Here is an 18,470-nt window from a genome sequence, read left to right on the forward strand (position 1 = left end):
TTTAATGCTGTGGTGTACCCTTTTATTGTGTTTAGTAAGAACAATCCCCTGCCCCAGCCTCTTTTGACAATCTTCGGCAAGCCTTCAATACTTTCCTTGGCGCGAAACCACCCCTGTCGGTTCCTCTTGCTGGCATCCTGGTAGCTTTTACAGCGATCGCTTCCTGCTCCTCTGAATGGAAGAACGACCCATTGACAGAAGCAAGCAGGAAGGGGGTGGGCAGTGGGTTGGCACACTGGCTCAGCAATTCAAGGCATCCCTCGCAGCGGCCTTGTCTACGAGGCAGACCACAGATGCCTAGATGCCAATACAGACTCGTTTTAAGGAGCCCCTGGTGCTCCCAAGGACACGTTCATAAATAGGAACGCTGTGAACAGTGACGATGATGAGCTACTCAGAAGCGAGTCTGGAATGCAAGGTCTTCCCTTTAGCTCCCGGCAGCCCAGCTGCTACCCCCCCCCGAAGCCCCCTACTCTCCTCCCCTTTTAGGAGGGGTTTTTTCCCAGCGCGTGAGTTTTGACAGCAGAGCGGTCAGGAGCCCGGAAGTCTTGGACAGCTGTGTGCCAGGAGTTGGGGGTCTACCCCTCTTTCAGGCATCGTGAAGGTTGTTCTCATTCAGGAGGATCTTCTCCCCAGGTTTGAAGGCTGGCATGCCCCGGTAAGGACAGCTGGCACAGCGGAATGCGTCCCCCAAGTAGCACTGTGGGGAGAGAAGAAAGGGGGCGTCAGGTTCCTGCCAAGGGAAGCACTTGGGAGTGCTGAGCGTGATCATTTTCCCTGCATGAAATGTCCAGTGGAACTTTGATCAAGGCAAACATAGCCATGCAGGAAAGTGCATCGCGCGTGCAGTGATGTTACGAAGCTGGCATTAAGTCGCAAATGCTCTGGGATAAAACCAGTTGGTACGGGCAATTTCAGCGTTCATCCTTACATTTCCACAAGCGGATTTGGGCTGTGAGCTCTTCCTCTCCTGTTCTAGCTCTTCAGCAAGGCCACACGTGCTGCGGAAGGAAGAGGATGGATGAGTCTCTTTGGTGACTTGGATACTGATAGAGCACCACGTGCGCAATGCTTTACGAGGAACCAGAGGTCAGGACTCTGCCCCCAAGGGGCTCACAATCCAAAAATCAACACAAGGGAGACAACGGAGGAAGGGGAGGGTGGGGGAAGCAGCAGGAATAAACTAGGGGCGACGATGCGGGCATTTCGGTTACAAAGGTGGTTATAACATCATGCAAAGATTTTGCAGGGGTCCTCAAACTTGGGTCCCCAGATGTTGCTGGATGACAATGACCTTCAGCATGTGTTTGTACGATGGCAGCCCCACATCTCTTCATGCATGCAGAAGGTTCCCAGTTCCCTCCCTGGCAGCATCTCCAAGATAGGGCTGAGAGAGACTCCTGCCTGCAACCTTGGAGAAGCCGCTGCCAGTCCGTGTAGACAATACTGAGTGAGACAGACCAAGGGTCTGACTCAGTATATGGCAGCGTCCGATATCCCTATAACTTCCTGGCTGGATTTCCCCCCTCTTACACCTTGATGACATTTTGCTGCCCTGTTTCAGAAACAGGCACAGCATCACTGATCCAAGCAGCAAAGCTAAACGGGTTGTAAGTGTAGCAAGAAGGCTCTAAGAAGAAGTGAGAGGAAGAAGTGAGAGGCACCGTCAAGGCCACATTCCAGCAAATATTTCTTCAAAGAAAGAGCCTGCTAGAGGACAGGCTGGAGAGCACCCTGGGAGGTAACTGGACCACTGCAGAGTGACAAGTGGTGAGAACCTACGCGGTTTCATCCAACTTGACTGATTAAATCTAGATCAAATTTTTAAAAATATAATAACACGGATACTTGAGCAGCCTGCAATGGGAAAGTCTTGTTTCCAACACTCTGAAGCTTCATTCATGCCATTCAATGTGTGACCTCCCTTGTCCAGTAAGAGTAACCAGCTTCCAGGCTTACGATCCCCAGATCCAATCCAGCTTGGGGGTCAGTGTGTTCCTGCCTTTTAGCACTTACCAGTTCTTACAGGCTTTCTTCTTTCCAGATTCCCTACAGGAGGGGGCTCTGAGTGAAGCTGGGTCTGGCTTTTTCAAATCCTCAGGATCCAGCAGCTCATCTGAATCGAGGAGATCCTGAAAAGAGGCCGAGAATACAGACGCTAATGCGCACAAAATGAAAATGTTTACGTTAAGTCTTTCCCCCCACTTTGGGCGAGTTCCTGCTGTGACTGTTGCAGACGGTTGTAGCTATTTCACAGTAAAGCAGCAGCAGTAACGTGTTGTGGATCTGACCACAGAGAAATGCACAGAATACAAACTCTCCTAAAAAAAACAACAGGTGGATAAAGATCACAATATACAATGGATTGAACTTAGAAGGAAACAAATTCAGGTTAGACATGAGCAGGAATTTCCTAACTGTAAGAGCTGTTGGACAGTGGAACAGCCTGCCTCATGCAGAGGTGGGCTCTCCTTTGCTGGAGGGTTTTCAGACACAGGCTGGGCGGCCATCTGTCAGGAACTGCCGTAGCAGATTCCTGCCCTGAGCAGGGGATTAGACTAAATTACCGTCAGGGTCCCTTCTAACTCTAAATTAATAATAATAATAATAATTATTATTATTATTATTCAGATATTTATTAAAAAAAGCAATGAGCATGTGGAGTACACAGTTAACAATCAATGGCGAGGCACTTGGACAGGTTAGCATTAGAAGAGGCATTTTCCAAGGGGACTCACTATCCCCTCTGTTGTTTGTAATCGCCATGACCCCACTTTCACAAATACTAAACAAAACAAGCCTCGGATACCAAACATCTAAAACGTCAAGTAAAATCAACCATCTGCTGTACATGGACGATCTGAAGTTGTATGGAAAGTCCCAGTCAGAAATCGAATCACTGCTAAACACTATCCGTATATTCAGTAGCGATATAGCAATGGAGTTTGGACTAGACAAGTGTGCTGCATTAATAATGAACAGAGGAAAAATAACAAAAACAGAAGGAATAGAACTGCCCAATGGAAGCAAGATCAAGAACCTGGAAGAGAAAGAACCTTACAAATACTTGGGCATTCTCCAGGCTGATAACATCGCACACACTGAAGTTAAAAGAAAAATTAGGAGTGAACATCAGGAGAGTTAGAAAAATCCTCAAGTCCAAACTCAATGGCGGGAACACCATACAAGCCATAAACACCTGGGCTATACCTGTTATCAGATACACTACAGGAATAATAGACTGGACCCAGGCAGAGCTAGAGACGCTAGATCGTAAAACCAGGAAAATCATGACCATCAATCATGCTCTGCACCCCCGCAGTGATGTCGATAGGCTCTACCTCCCTCGCAGCTCAGGTGGAAGAGGAATGCTGCAAGTCCATCAAACAGTAGAGGAGGAGAAAAGAGGCCTTGAAGAATATATCAAGGACAGTGAAGAAGATGCGCTTCAAATGGTCGATAACGCAAAACTATTCAACACCAATGAAAGAAAGCAGGCCTACAAGAAAGAACAAGTCAAGAACCGAGCAGAAAAATGGAGAAATAAGCCCCTGCATGGTCAATATTTGCACAATATAAGTGGAAAATCAGACATCACCAAGACCTGGCAATGGCTTAAGAATGGCAACTTGAAGAAAGAAACAGAGGGTTTAATACTGGCTGCACAAGAACAGGCACTAAGAACAAATGCAATAAGAGCAAAAGTCGAAAAATCCACCACAAACAGCACGTGCCGCCTTTGTAAAGAAGCAGATGAAACAGTGGACCACCTAATCAGCTGTTGTAAGAAGATCGCACAGACTGACTACAAACAAAGGCATGACAAGGTAGCAGGGATGATACACTGGAACATCTGCAAAAATACAAGCTACCTGTAGCCAAGAATTGGTGGGACCATAAAATTGAAAAAGTTGTAGAAAATGAAGATGTAAAAATATCATGGGACTTCCGACTACAAACAGACAAACATCTGCCACACAATACACCAGATATAACTGTAGTCGAGAAGAAAGAAAAACAAGTCAAAATAATCGACACAGCAATACCAGGGGATAGCAGAATAGAAGAAAAAGAAATAGAAAAAAATCACCAAATACAAAGATCTACAAGTTGAAATTGAAAGGCTGTGGCAGAAAAAGACCAAAATAATCCCAGTGGTAATTGGCGCCCTGGGTGCAGTTGCAAAAGACCTTGAAGAGCACCTCAACACCATCGGGGCCACAGAAATCACCATCAGCCAATTACAAAAAGCAGCTTTACTGGGTACAGCCTATATTCTGCGACGATATCTATAACAAGTGACAATAAAATTCAGCCATCCCAGGTCCTTGGGAAGGACTCGATGTCTGGATAAAACAAACCAGTCAATAACACCTGTCTGACTGTGTAAACAAGAAATAATAATAATAATAATAAACTAGCTGACCAGGCACATAGCATCTGCGCCCCTAGTAGCGCCGCTGCCGGGCCCGAGAGTGCCGCTGCCTGGCCCGCCGCCGCTTGGCCCGTGGCACGGCCTGGCCCGCTGCCTTGCCTCCGCAGCCGCCCAGCCAGGCAATTCTCCTGGGTGCGCCAGGACCAATCAGGCGCCTCCGCAGCCCAGCCAATCAGCTGGGCTGCCGGGACGCACGTTCCAAAGGCACACCCAGGAGAATTAAATATATAGATTCTACAACATCTTTCAGCTCCCCCCACCCCACCACTTACTGTGTCATCATCCATATCATTGGCAGAAAGAGTCCAGAGTTTTGCAGCAGCTGGATCCACAGCCAGCTTTTCTGGGGACAAAAAGAAGGAATGGTTGTTGAGATATGGCATAATGGATCTACATTAGTCCCTGCAAACTTAGCAAAGAGGCACCTTTTAATGTGATGATTCTCTTTATTTAGCAGGGGGAGAATAACTGGCCCGATCCACCCCCAGCACAGTACTTCCAGTGACTGTTGCCGGTGTCTATTTTATGTTTCTTTTTAGATTGTGAGCCCTTTGGGGACAGGGATCCATCATATTTGTTTGTTATTTCTTTGTGTAAACCGCCCTGAGCCATTTTTGGAAGGGCGGAATAGAAATTGAATGAATGAATGAATGAATAGCACCCACTAAATCAGGTGTGGGCAAAATTAGCCCTCCAACTATTGGACTACAACTTCCATTATTCCCAGTCACAATTTGCTGGGATGATGGAAGGCCAAGTTGGAGGGCCAAACATGTGAACCCTTGTTTTAAGGAGATTAGCTATGAAAACTCTAGTGTAATGTATCCAGAACAAGGCTCCCTTTGGAAGCTTCTGCCAGTGCAGAATGTGATGATATAATATGCCAGGATTGCACAACTTCGGCCCTCCAGTGCCTGTTGGACTACAACTCCCATCACCCCAGCCATACTGACCAACAGTCAAGGATGATGGGAATTGTAGTCCAACAGCTGGAGGACTGAAGTTGTGCAGCCCTGTATTACACCATGTTCAGAGGTACAGGGACCTCTGCAGTCCTATAAAATAGACTGCCAGAGTTCAAAAGAGAGCAAGGGACCCTACATTTCTGACAGGCAAATCTTAGTCTAATGCAACCCTTCAAGAGGGGTGGGGGGAGGGTCTCAAGATGTTGAATGGACTAATGCAAAATGTCTTTAATCAAAAACGAAGTACAGCTACCAATCATCATCAGTCTGTTTCTCTTGGGACTGAAACGGAAGCTACCAATAGAGAAAGCTACACTTACTGACTAGAGAACACAATCAAGTTTGCAAAGATCATATTTCTATCACTGCCTAGGCCATTAAGAAGATAAAAACAGTCCTGCTGGATCAGGCCCAAGGAGGCCTGTCAATTCAATTCAATTCAGATCAACTGAGTTTATTACGATCAAAGATCAGCACCCAGCTCAAATCAAGATACAAGAGTCCCCAAAAATTAATGTCGATAACAGTACATGCATATATACCGGTAGTTTTAACTGGGCAAAGAGGCACCTTTTAAGGTGGTGATTCTCTTTATTTAGCAGGGGGAGAGTAACTAGCCCTATCTACCCCCAGCATAGCATCCCTCCAGTGGCTGTTGCTGGGGTCGGCCTTGTTTATTTTTTACATTGTGAGCCCCTGGGGGACAGGGAGCCCTCTAATTTGTTCGTTATTTCTTTGTGTAAACCACCCTGAGCCATTTTTGGAAGGGCAGTATAGAAATCTAAACAACAACAACACTGATAATAAAATTCTGGCATCCCAGGTCTTTGGGAAAGACTCGATGTCTGTATAAAACAAACCAGTCAATAACACCTGTCTGACTGTGTAAACAAGAAATAATAATAATACACACAAATATACAATTAAGAACTATTACACAGAACATACAATGGAATAAGATAACAAAATAAAAACAAAACAAATGAAGAATCTGAATTTAACCATCTCCGACACACTGTATGTGGGCCTTAATCGCAGCTGTACAGAATCTGACCACCAGATACGAGACATCGATATATGTATCGGAAAGAAATAGGTTTGTATAAAACTCATCAGAATTATTTGTATGTCTAAGAACAAGAGGGGCAATGGAGTCTAAGACGCAGATCACGATAAAATGAGCAGTACAAAAGCACATGAGCTACTGTTTCAACATCGCCATTCCCACATGGACACAATCTCTCGAGGAGGCCTGTCTGTTCCAGCTTTCCATTCCCCACAGCGGCCCATCAGTCGCCCACTAGCATTATTAGGGGGCCTTCGACCAAAGAATAGCGGGATTCCGACTCTACAGTGAGTGCATCTGTCCCTGAGCACACCGGGAAAGGGGGAACTCCCCATCTCTCACTCACTCACCAGATTGAGCTGGTTTCTTGGCAAAAGATAGCTTGAGCTGACTAGAAGAGCCTACTTCAAAGTTGGGCTTCCTGCCCTCCATCTGCACGGAAAGGACGTCATTGCCCTGAAAGCCCAGACGCTCCTGGATAGACTGCGTTTGCTCAGAGGCTAGAGGCTCCTTCTGCAGCTGGAATGAAAGACAAAGCAAGGTATTAATCCTTTGCTCACATCCTCCCAGAAGAGGCACAGATCGTCTAGAATCAGGGTCTCAAACCGCAGCTCTTGCTGCATTACAACTCCCAACACCCCCAGTCATGATGGCCAGGAGCCAGGGATGATGGGAGTTGTAGTTCAGCAACATTTGGAGGCCCCCAGGTTGGGAATCACTGTATTACACAATATATTCTTCTCTTACAGAAATCATATTGTAATGCATGCAATGGACTCAGCTTAGATCTGTATCAGGGATAGTCAGACCCTCACCTAAGATGTATACCAGGCCTGTTCATAGAGCAGGAGATTCTTTGGGGAGCTCTGAACTTTGACCTTTTGTCTCCGAGAATGGGGTGCTGAGGCTGAAGATATGCTGACCGAGAGGCTTTCCTCTGGGATCGCTGTGGCTGTGTTGTGCTCATAGAAATGTTGACATAGGAAACTGCCATATACTGAGTCAGACCATTGGTCTATCTAGCTCAGTATTGTCTTCACAGACCAGCAGCGGCTTCTCCAAGGTTGCAGGCAGGAATCTCTCTCAGCCCTCTCTTGGAGAAGACAGGGAGGGAACTTGGAACCTTCTGCTCTTCCCACAGCGGCTCCATCCCCTGAGGGGAATATCTTGCAGTGCTCACACATGAAGTCACCCATTCATATGCAACCATGGCAGACCCTGCTTAGCTATGGGGACAAGTCATGCTTGCTACCAGAAGACCAGCTCTCCTCTCCTAAGGATGAAGCAGCTTTTGAAACTCTGATCAAGATAATGCACCAAACTTAAAAGGCCATTTGGGCCTGAGTTCTGCAATAATCATGCTAATCAATGCATATCTGACTATATTGTAACCTGAGCAGGCAAGGTTTATGTCACACTGAAACATTAGAGATAACTGTCAATAAGCACCGATAAGGTTATTTTGCATCTCTTGATTTCCCTTACTCTCACTCAGTGGTCCTTCTAATTTTTTTCATCTCTGCGAAATGAGTTATGTTCGGGGTGGCAGTATCAAGGCAGTGTGCGCATACCGGCATTCAGAGTGGAGCCTTCCTGATTCAACCTGAGCGGGATTTTAAATGAAGTGAGCGAACATGCAAAAACTTGTGAGCGCATGTGTGCACATCTTAGAGGGAACAGTGTTCTCACTCCCCCACCCCCCGCCCATCTCTCATCTTTGTTGTACTTTAGTTACTCAGAGACAAACTCAAGAGATAGCAAAATTCATGATGTCTTAAGCTCAGGGCTGCTCAGCTTCGGTCCTCCTGCAGATGTTGGCCTACAATTCCCATTATCCCTGGCTCTTGGCCACTGTGGCTGGGAATTATGGGAGTTGTCGTTCAAAAACATGGGGCGGGGGTTAAGTTGAGCAGGCCTGTCTTAGCTGCAAGAAAAGACACTAGAGGCTGTATGAAACTGGTAGAAGCGATACTTTTTTCAGTGATAAGACTGGTAAGGTTCTGTGTGAAAGTCCCCCCCCCCCCCGAAGGGAGGGCAGGAGCCATTTTTCACTGAAGAGCATGAACGAAATGCTGTTAAAAGGAGAGACAGAGATTTCTGAGAAAAGGAAGAAGGGCTTCTGACTCTTTGGGTTGGGCACTGTGGAGTGTGGGTCCAAAAGGAGACGGTGGTGAGCCGGGCCTTATCCACAGCACAGAGTCCCTGTTTGTGAACTCTGGCGAAGAGTGGAGTTCAGAGCACAGATTTCTACTTGGAACTTGGTTCTAGGTTTTTCCAGGCCTACGCTCTCAATAAGCTCCGAGGCCCTCCAGCACCTGAGGCAAGTCTCCAGATTCCAGTTTTCAACAAGAGCAGCCTTGAGCCTAGTCTGAAGCCTGGTAATATGAACTTTTTTTGGAAAACCTCAGTTCCATCCCCCACTCCAATCCAAATCTCTATCTCTCCCCACCTTCTTCCTTTTCTTACAAATTTAGGATATTCTTAGTAGTTTTGTATGTATTAGTTATTGCTAATAATTAAGGCAACATGCATACACACCATCTGCCAGCTGTTATTTCTCTGTAAAATCTGCTATTAGTTAAGTAAACATTCAAAAGACAGTTTGGTGTCTGTGTCTTTCTCATGTCTCAGCCAAGAAATTGCTTTATCTCACTAGAGGACCAGAGAGTCCTCAGGGGGTAGTGTTCAGTTCCTTTGGCTCTGAGGTGCTCTAGAGCATATGCAGAGTGCAAAGTGGCTGAGAACACAGCATCTGAGAAGTGCTTTGTCTCAGAACAATGTATGGACTCGGTTGAAGAACTTGGACTGCATTCACTGGAATTGGACAGATCCTTGGAATAAGGGTCTAAATTTGTAACAATGGAATTGGGCTGGTCTGTCTCTGCTCTGAGAGAGAAAGAGAGAGATATATTTGGAATATTGACCAAGTATCTAGCTTTAGGGGTTAAGATATTTTAAATTCACCCTGTTATATATATGAGATAAATTGAACAAGACTTTTAAGTGAAGGTTATTAAAATGATAGGTACATTATTGACACTTAGAGTCAATAAGCATAATATACATAAGCTTATGCATAAGCATAATATACACACAATAACAAGGCCTTCTGGGTCCAAACTACCCCTTTGGGCACAACAATATCAACACAATTCCAAGATTGTCAAAGCTACTTTGATTTGCTCTCTGTATAAATCCAACAAGATTTTAAACACACAAAGCACTGAGCATTTTTCACAATGCCTGTTTCTTGAGTAGATAATCTGCAGAAGACTCCAAATCTGCACACATACCTCCTTCACTTCCACTAATCCAGAGAGTGTCAGAGCGGTGGATAACTTGGTTACTGTCTTGAGTTTCCTGTTGTTACCTGGGAGGTACAGCAGGGAGAAAGCAAAGCCCATAATTAAGAACTGGGTGTGGCGCACAAAACTTGAGAAGCCAACAGGAGAGAACACCTAAGCCTGGACCTTTTAGTGCCTGATGTGATTAAGGAAGTATTAGCCATGGATTTCTCCAGTGACACAGAGAGTGGCTTAGCCTCTCATTAGTATCTTGGCTGCAAGTTCCCCAAAAGCCCTGCAGCTGATCTTAATTCTCATGAAGATGCAATTATCAGTGTCAACTCAACACCAACCTTCTGATGCACTCCACATTGGCTGACACCCAACAATGCGCCTTTGGCTGCTCTATTTTTCTGAAGCACACAGTCCAAGAGGGGCCAACTGTTCCTTACCTGCTTCTGTTGTTGTCACTACTTCCTTCAGGAGGATACGGCCCCCCGGCTTGACTATCCGAGCCATTTCAGCTAGTATTTCTGCACTATGCACCGTTAAGCTGCCAGGCACCAGTCCAGACAGAAGCACATCAAACTGGGACTCCTTATAGGATGCTGAAAATATACAATGGTAAGCATGTACATGTACATTCTAGTAACTTTACATACACACATAATATCACAATTGACCAAGTTGAGAACTATACATTCCGAGTGGTGAAATCACCACAGTTTGGGGAAAACCCTCCAAGTAGCAATCTTTGAAAGCTTTGCTGAAGGTCACCTTCACATCATGTAAGCCAGTCACTGAGCAGAAGTTTAAGGCACGTTGAGGTCAGTCATGCAATCTGGATCAGCCAGGCAAAAATAAGGAGACTTTTTATTATTTAGTTATTTATTTATTTGATTTATATACCGCCCTTCCAAAATGGCTCAGGGCGGTTTTTAGCCTACGTTTCTGTTACTCTCTGCCTTTGGACCAATTTGAACCAAATTTGGTCCAGTTGTAGGGACACCTCAGAGGCGGCATTTGTGATGATTTCATCCACCCCAAGATGGTGGACATGAGAACGTTTGAGGCACAAGTGGGCTAACTTCTGAACTGATTTGAACCACATTGAGTACTGTTGTATGGACACATAGGGACACCTCAACAGGGTAGTTTGTGATGAGGTCATCTACCCCAATTTGAGATAGCAGGTGCATGAACGTTTGAGGCAGAAGTGGGCTAAGTTGTGAAGATGGCAATTATCAATTAAGATTACAGTGAAAGGAAAGTAGGCGAATTAGTTTTTACCAGAACTACTCTGTGTGTGTGTGTGTGTATATATACATATACATATATAAAATGGGCGCATTGGTGGACACACTGCATGGAGAAGGTCTCAGGTTCAATTCCTGGTATCTCCAAGTCGGGCTGGAAATGGCCCCCACTGAAAACCCTAGAAGCTGCTGTCAATCGCGTGGTGTAGTAGCTAGAGTGCTGGACCAGGACCGGGGAGACCCAAGTTCAAATCCCCATTCAGCCATGAAACTTACTGGGTGGCTCTGGGCCAGCCACTTGTCTCTCAGCCTAACCTTCCTCACAGGTTGGGAGGTTAGGTTGGGAGGAGAAACTTAAGTATGTAGTTGTACACCACTCTGGGCTCCTTGGAAGAAGAGCAGGATATAAAATGTAAAAAAAATTTTTTTAAAGTCAGCATAGACAGTGCTGAGACAGAGGGACTGATGCCGCGTTTCAATGGAAGGCAGCTCTCTCTTTAGACAGACACAGGTTCTGTCCACGTTGTCCAAGGAAATGCCACTGCTGCCCAGCACAAGCAGTACGACAGGCAAAGGGCATTTTCTCATGCTGTTAGTGACCCGGTGAGGAATTCTAATGGTCTTAACTCCTATCTGTCCCGCACCATCTTAAACAACACATTGAATACTTTCGAGCTCTTACACTTGAGTAGCTGGTTGAGGTTTTCTACAGACACGCCACCTTCAGCTCCCACAACAGCCTGAATCTTCTGCACAAGGCTTTGGAGTGCCTCTGGGGACGAGTGGCTATCCCAAACCAGGGCCACTTGCTGGCCGGCAGAGATCCCGTGCTCCATCGTGTCTGAAATAATTGCTGGACTGGAAGGATTGATGACAAAAACCAAGGACATTTGCATGAAGCAAGAGGCAAAGATTAGAGATTTACTTAATCCATTAGCTCCTGGTTGTGAATATTGGTCTAATAAGTTATTGGATGAGTTCAGGCATAATGCAAAATCAGTCGGTGCTACCTTCAGCCAAGACTCTGCATCATGGCTGCAGCTTCAAGACAAACAGGCCAACCATGTCTGAGCTCTGCTTTTGTCTCCCCATCAGTGCAGGATGCAGATTCGCTCCTATTCCAATGGTAAAGCAGCTTCTTGAGATGGATTGATGGTTGTCCTCCTCCTACAAATATTTATATATCACTTTCCAACAAAAGTTCTGAAAGTGGTTTACACTGGGGAAAAATAATGCCCTGTTCCAAAGGGCTCACAATCTAAAAAGAAACAAGGTAGACAGCCACTGGCAAGATTCTGTGCTGGGGTGGAATAGGGCCACTTGATCACCCCCTGCTTAATACAAGGAGAACCACCACTTTTGAAGAGTGCCTCTTTGCCCAGTTAGCAGGGGTCCTAACTGTGGCTTGCCCATGGTCTCTAAATTCAAACTGAAAAACACACTTGGTATAAATCATGGCTTGCAAACTAGCTTCAAATGGTGGTTTCAGGTTCTGGTATGGTTACCCCCAAACAAGCCTTGGTTTGTGGGGAGGCTTAAGTCCAGACATAACATAAAACTATAGCTTCACTAAAAGAATAGTTTGTTATGTCTGAACTCCGCCACACTCAGCCAGTTTTTCAGATTCAGATCTTTATTATTCAGATGCAGATCTTTATTACCAGCACACCAGAATGAAACACATCACCATCCATATGAAACTATCTAATAAATCAATCTGGAACACAAGAAACCTATATACAATTACTTAACTATCACCATCTACGATAATGAGGGAAGCCTTCAAAACTTCTTAACACATGTTGTGTGCAATGGCCCAAAATGTAGCAATTCATGAAGTTACATGTACATTTTTGTAGGAGAGGAGATAAGAAACATAAAATTCCTCTGATCTACGTAAGTAAGATAAAAAAGGGACTCTAATTTTACAGGGTAAGTCACCTAGGCATTATGTAAATAATATGGAGTTCTTTTATATCTGCCCTCCAGCCACACTGATGGGAAAGCATTAAATTGAGTGAAGGTAAATGCTCTTTGTCGTTTTGGGACTGTAACAGTAGATAGGTAAACAGCTGGTTTTAAGCTTTAATGTTTGTATTTTATAGATTTTAAATTAGAAGAAAGAAAGAAAGAAAGAAAGAAAGGTGATATCCACCAACTCTTAATAGAATTGGAGAGTTTGCCTACCCCATTCTGAAATTCCATATCCAAACCCCTTTGTTTGAGCATCATTTTGGCCCCATCAAAGCTCCAGGGCAAAGGGGGTAAGAACTCAGTGGAAAACCCATAGAACAATAATCTTTCCTTTATCGACTGGCTCCACTTCGATTGAAACTTATCAATTAATATCAATGCGACTCTGCTTAAATGAGAGCTTGACAAATCCCAGGTGCCAGGGAGCCATGCTGTCTAGGATATTTAGAGGGAGACCCCGGCAACTCTGGGAGATAAAGAGAAGCCCATATATCCCTCCACTCCATAATGTCTGTTAATAAGTACCCGAATTGTGACCACTGTCCGGCTTCTACATTTCTGGGCTGGCTGATAGATTAAAATTAAATTAAAAGCATCTCTTCTCAAATCTTCAACCAAGGAATTCATTTTCAGTTATAGCATGGTAGGTTTATAGTATACTAAGAAACAAAAAACACAAAAATGGAACACACAGAAGAGGAAGGAATTTCTTCCTTATCTCAGCAGCACACATTTAACATAACCAATCTTTAATGAGAGAGAACCCATCCTCCTCCAAATGGTAAAGATAAGAATTTTAGAAAAGCACTAACAGTAGACTTAAGCAGGAAGGAGGTCTCAGGCAACCAATGAAAACTAAACAATCCCAAAGAGCATCAGCAGATAAGAGTGCAGCAAGTTATGAAACCAAGTCTGCAGATCCAGTTTAGGGAGCTTGCTATTTCCACTGGGGTCCTCTCTTTTTGTGGAAGGCAACAGGACTCAGGTTTCAACCATGGGCTGCCACTGCCGTTTTCTAAACAAGATTCCTTCTGAGGCCTTTTGCTCTTTCTGCCTGTTTAGTTTCAGACTAAATGCCCTTGTATGCCAATAGGAACTGGAAAACGAGTGCTGCTCAACCTGAAAAGCAAGAGTCCTTTAGGAAACCTGGGAGGAGGATCAAGCCTTTAAACTACAGAGCTAGTTTAAAGAGCTAGGGTGCTCCCAAGGAGGACAAAAGGATCCGAGATGAGTTTCTGTGATTAGATACTGGGCGAAGGGAAGGAAACGAGGCTGCAGTGGGCAGATCCTCCCGGCAAAAGACAAGAGAAGGCCACATAACCCCTGCTAATTGAGCAAAGAGGCACCTATCAAAGTGGTGGTTCTCTCATATTTAGCAGGGGGAGAGCAACTGGCCCTCTCCATCCCCAGCACAGCATCCCTGCCAGTGGCCTGTCTATTCTTTAAAAGGCATATACCCCTATTATTTCCCCTCCAGTGCACCACTTACTAACTCTGCGAGCTGCTCTGCGCAAAGCAGACGAGATGCCTTCTTAACAGCAGAGAGTACAAACCAGACTCAAAGCGGGATCTAAAAGTTGCGAATGAGAAAGTGGAGGGCGTGTGTGTCTCATGAAGAAGATGCTGCTGCGGTCTCTGCCTCCCCTAATCCCTTCCCGACCACGAGCCCTCTGGAGAGAGGGAAGCATCTTATCGGGATTCTTCCAGGCAAGCCGCTTCGGCCACTTTGGCTGAGCAGCGGCATACAAATCCGGAGAGCCCAGGGATGACGTCATCAGAGCTTTCCCCCAGGCCAGGGGGCGCGCGTGCGCAAACGAGAGGCGAGCCTCCCTTCTCTAGCCCCACCGGGCGGGCCTCGCAGGGAGCCCATCCCGGCCCGCCGCGCCGTTCGCTCCCTCACCTCTTTTCGCCTCCGCAGCAGCAACCCGCCGTCGCTCCTCGCTCCACTCTGGTGGTCGAGGGGGCCCTTTCCGGCTGGTGACGCACTTCCGACTCGCGACGGGCCGCCTCCCGCTTTCAGGCCACGCCCAGAGCTCGCCTCCTCTTGCCCGCACCAAAGATGGCGGCCGCGGCAAGACGGGCCTGGCTGCTGGAGGCGTCGGCACCACCCTGACCCGCATCAAAGATGGCGGCGGCCGCAGCGGCGAGTCTGAGGCGAGCGAGCTGGCGGCTGCTGCGCTGCCAGGCGGGTGAGGCTGCTCGCGGGCGCGATGAGGAAGCGGGGAGCGCGGCGGCCGGTGGGAGAGGAGCGCGGGCGCGGCGGCCAGCTGCTTCCCGCGCCGGGAGCAGGCCGGGCTCTGCAGTCCGCCGCCCCCGGGGGGGAGGTGAAGTGAAGGGCAAGAGGCGCCTGAGGTGATTCAAGGGCCTCATTTGCATATGCAAATGACTCTGGGCTGGAGCTGTTTCCCAAGGGGGCTCGTTCCACCCCCCCCCCCGCCTCTTCCCAAGGCTGGGGCTTCGAGGACTTGGAGGAGGAGGCGGGGCGGACGCCGCAAGGGTGCCTCTGAGTGTGTGCAGAGTGCCTTTCCCTTCGTCTCGGCTTGACCCCCAGCCCCTTGGCGGGGGAGCGTTGGGCAGGCCTGCTGCGTGGCTCCCTTCGTGGACTCAGTGCTCGCTCTTTATTGTTGAATGTGGGCTCTGCTTTTTTGGTTGTTCTTAAACAGCACTCCCCGTTTTTGTTTCCCAAAGTATTTCTTTTGTTTCCCAAAAGCAAAATGTAGTAAAAATAGAAAGACACGTGTACAAACCGAGAAAAGCAACCTGTATGAAAATCACTGCCTAGTGAAAAAGTATGCCCCACTTTGAAATTAAAATTATCGGGGTGACCTGTAGCGGGCACACAAGAATGACAGCCACAAAAATGAGTAAAATAAACCCAACAGATCAAAACTGGATAGCAGCAATCTTAAGTCTGCTAAAAATTTATAGCACCCTTCAGTACATTAATTCTTCTACAGGGCTTCAGGGAGCTCAAATAAAAACCATATAAAATGAATGAATTTTGTTCCTCTTTGTCATATGTACACCACCCAAACGCTTTTGTTACAACTTCTAAAATTCCTGGTCATTCAGATTTATTTCCTTGATGCTTGTTAATTTATATACTTATATAGTCACAGTGCATAAAGAGAGACTGTCTTTAAAAAGTAACAAGAATTGTCTTTAGGAGTAAAAAGAGAACAAAATGGAAACAGTTGAACAAAAACACAACAAATGAAAAGAGTTTGGCAGTTTTCAAGGCCTGGGGAAATAAAAAGTATTTGCTTGGCACCCAAAAATGAAGGTGCCAGGCATGCCTTCTCAAAATGGGTTGGCCTAGCCTAAAAGTTTCTCTTCTCCATAGCACCTCACCTTCGGGGCACCCCGAGAAGAGCCCCTGATAAAGATCTCCTTGTACAAGTAGAAAGGATCTGCTATGCAAATGCCCGGCCCATGCCTGATAACCCAGGGTGAAGAAATGTTGGCTCAGTTTATCAACCAGACAAAATACTTTACTCATCAAGCTATGTTGGTATATTGCTTATCAAGACTTTTTTTTTTTTAACTCGTCAGGCATCATTTTTCACTCAACATAAACTAATAGACTAGTGGATTTCTGCAGCCCTGCTTATAACCTTAACTGACAGCTTCAGATGGATATGGTGGTATACCTCAGTGGAAGAGCATCTGCTTTGTGTGCAGAAGGCAGTATCTCCAAGTATCTCTAGGAAAGATTCCTGCTTGTAACCTTGGCAAGCTGCTGGCAGTCAGTGTAGACAATCTAGAGTTACATGAACCAATAAGGCAGCTTCCTGGGTTCCTGTTTCTCTGTGCATTTAGGAAGCTTTGTGCCATGTGAGTGGATTTTACTCTGAAGGTGTTTGTTGAGTAAAGGGTAGAGCAAACCTCACTTTTCCAGCAATGACATGCATATTCCTTGCCAAATGACCCGAGTTCAATGTAGAACTCGGACTTCTACATTTTTCCACTTTGAGCAGCATAGCACAACTGATCAAATCTGCTTAGAAAAAGCTATGTTTGGGTGAAAAGAAATGTTTGTTTCTACAGCAATCCAGTATGAAGTATGTTTATACTGACCAATGACTGAATAAGTAATAGTGACATGCTGACATAATCTAAGTCAGGGGTTCCCAAGCTGTGGTACTCCAGATGTTGCTGAACTGCAACTTGCATCAATAAATTGTAGCTGGGGATAATGGGAGTTGTAGTTCAGCAACATCTGGAGTACCACAGGTTGAGAACCCCTCATCTAATTTCATTGTTGGAAATAGGCTCTTGGCTAACTTGCCAGTTGTGGTAGTTAACTTCCTTTGGCATGTTGGAGCTTCTGAACAATAAGTGTTTCATGCTTTCAAAAAGGCTTTAAAAGTGTATACTGTTTGGAATTGTAACTGCATACACTTGTACAAATAATCCAGCCCAATTATTGAGGTGGTTTTGTCCAGTGAGTAAAGTATGGACATGAACCTGGGATCCAGTCGCTACTTATCCTTTGTATATTTATAAGGTGTCCCGAACAAGCCATTTTCTCTTGGCTTCCCTTATAAAGTGTTGTTTCTCAATAGGTTTGTGTGATATAAGTAACAATGCGTTGGTTGTCAGTATTATATCTTTGCCCCACCCTTCCTCTAAGTTTTGGTTGGTGTGTATTTCCCCCTGCTTAACCCATTGTCCTTCCAACAACCTTGTGGTTGACCTGAGAGATGACTGGACTGTTGTCACCCAGGTTGCTTCCTGAATGAGGATTTAGACTTGGGAGTCCTCAGCCCTATTCACACATTCTAACTGCTCTCCACATAGTAAAGATTGTATTTTAACGGTGCCATTGTCGAAACTGTCAGTAAGGGGAATCGCTTGTCTTGCTGATCTGGTTTCTCATTCAGTTGTCAGACACCGGCTGTATCCAGCTCAGCATGCCGTCCACACTGCAGCTGTGCTGCAGAGAGCTTCAGAAGAGCAGAAGCAGCCGCCACCACAGTCTTCCAGCCAGGAGCATGTGGAGTCTCCACCTGTGGGTGAGCAGCATGATCAAGAGCATCCACACTCACGCCCCAGGTAATCTACAGGGATTCCCCCGGAGCAAAAACTCTGAGAGCTCATTTCTCTCAAATAAACAGCCAATTCTGGTGTCATCCTTTGAATTGTAAGCAGGGTGTGATGTTGCTGCATCCCTGGGGGCATTTGTTCCAGTGCAAACCTTTTTGAAACACACATCTGCGCGGTTCTATTATCTCCTTCCACTGTCCGTAATCCCAAGACAACATGAGCAGCATCTCAGTGCTTCTTCTAGTATTAACTGTACACAAACGGTGTTGACAATCAAATGGCCCTGTGAAAAGCTGATTCCTGAATGTATCAGGCATCTATTACTACTATTATTATTTATATACTGCTTTTCAACAAAAGTTATCAAAAGCAGTTTACACAGAGAAAGAATAACAAGGTGAAGATGGTTCCATTTCCATAAAGGGCTCACACTCTAAAAAGAAA

The 18,470-nt window shown here is 45.8% G+C and overlaps 2 protein-coding genes across 4 annotated transcripts in view; one reads left to right on the forward strand and one right to left on the reverse strand.

The window, feature by feature from the left end:
- On the reverse strand, positions 1 to 15,031 carry CIAPIN1 (cytokine induced apoptosis inhibitor 1). 3 transcript variants are annotated; one of them, XM_053270612.1, is made up of 9 exons: positions 14,881 to 15,031; positions 11,689 to 11,864; positions 10,203 to 10,358; positions 9,760 to 9,836; positions 6,817 to 6,985; positions 4,708 to 4,778; positions 2,017 to 2,132; positions 932 to 1,001; positions 1 to 700 (listed from the first exon to the last, which is right to left on the reverse strand). In XM_053270612.1, exons 2-9 carry the CDS (start codon positions 11,840 to 11,842, stop codon positions 590 to 592), a joined length of 924 nt encoding a protein of 307 aa, XP_053126587.1. In that variant the 5' UTR covers positions 11,843 to 11,864; positions 14,881 to 15,031; the 3' UTR covers positions 1 to 589. The 3 variants fall into 3 exon arrangements, with proteins under 3 accessions (XP_053126587.1, XP_053126588.1, XP_053126589.1); XM_053270613.1 differs by lacking the exon at positions 14,881 to 15,031 and adding an exon at positions 14,470 to 14,726; XM_053270614.1 differs by lacking the exon at positions 14,881 to 15,031 and adding an exon at positions 12,017 to 12,177.
- COQ9 (coenzyme Q9) overlaps positions 15,032 to 18,470 on the forward strand; it is a 17,691-nt gene continuing 14,252 nt past the window's right edge. The window contains exons 1-2 of the mRNA XM_053270611.1: positions 15,032 to 15,169; positions 17,864 to 18,035. Of these exons, the coding sequence (XP_053126586.1) occupies positions 15,106 to 15,169; positions 17,864 to 18,035 (236 nt within the window). The 5' untranslated portion in view covers positions 15,032 to 15,105. The remainder of the gene's footprint in view (positions 15,170 to 17,863; positions 18,036 to 18,470) is intronic.

Source organism: Hemicordylus capensis, chromosome 9, assembly GCF_027244095.1.
Source record: "Hemicordylus capensis ecotype Gifberg chromosome 9, rHemCap1.1.pri, whole genome shotgun sequence".
NCBI classification, from domain to species: domain Eukaryota; kingdom Metazoa; phylum Chordata; class Lepidosauria; order Squamata; family Cordylidae; genus Hemicordylus; species Hemicordylus capensis.

Bases quoted from the DNA above. Each gene is read 5' to 3' on its own strand.
- CIAPIN1 (XM_053270612.1), bottom strand. From the start codon at position 11,842: ATGGAGCACGGGATCTCTGCCGGCCAGCAAGTGGCCCTGGTTTGGGAT. The intron at 4,779-6,816 runs GTGAGTGAGTGA...TTTTGTCCCCAG, and splicing joins CAAGAAACCAGCTCAATCTG to AAAAGCTGGCTGTGGATCCA. The intron at 701-931 runs GTAAGGATGAAC...CTCTCCCCACAG, and splicing joins CCAAATCCGCTTGTGGAAAT to TGCTACTTGGGGGACGCATT.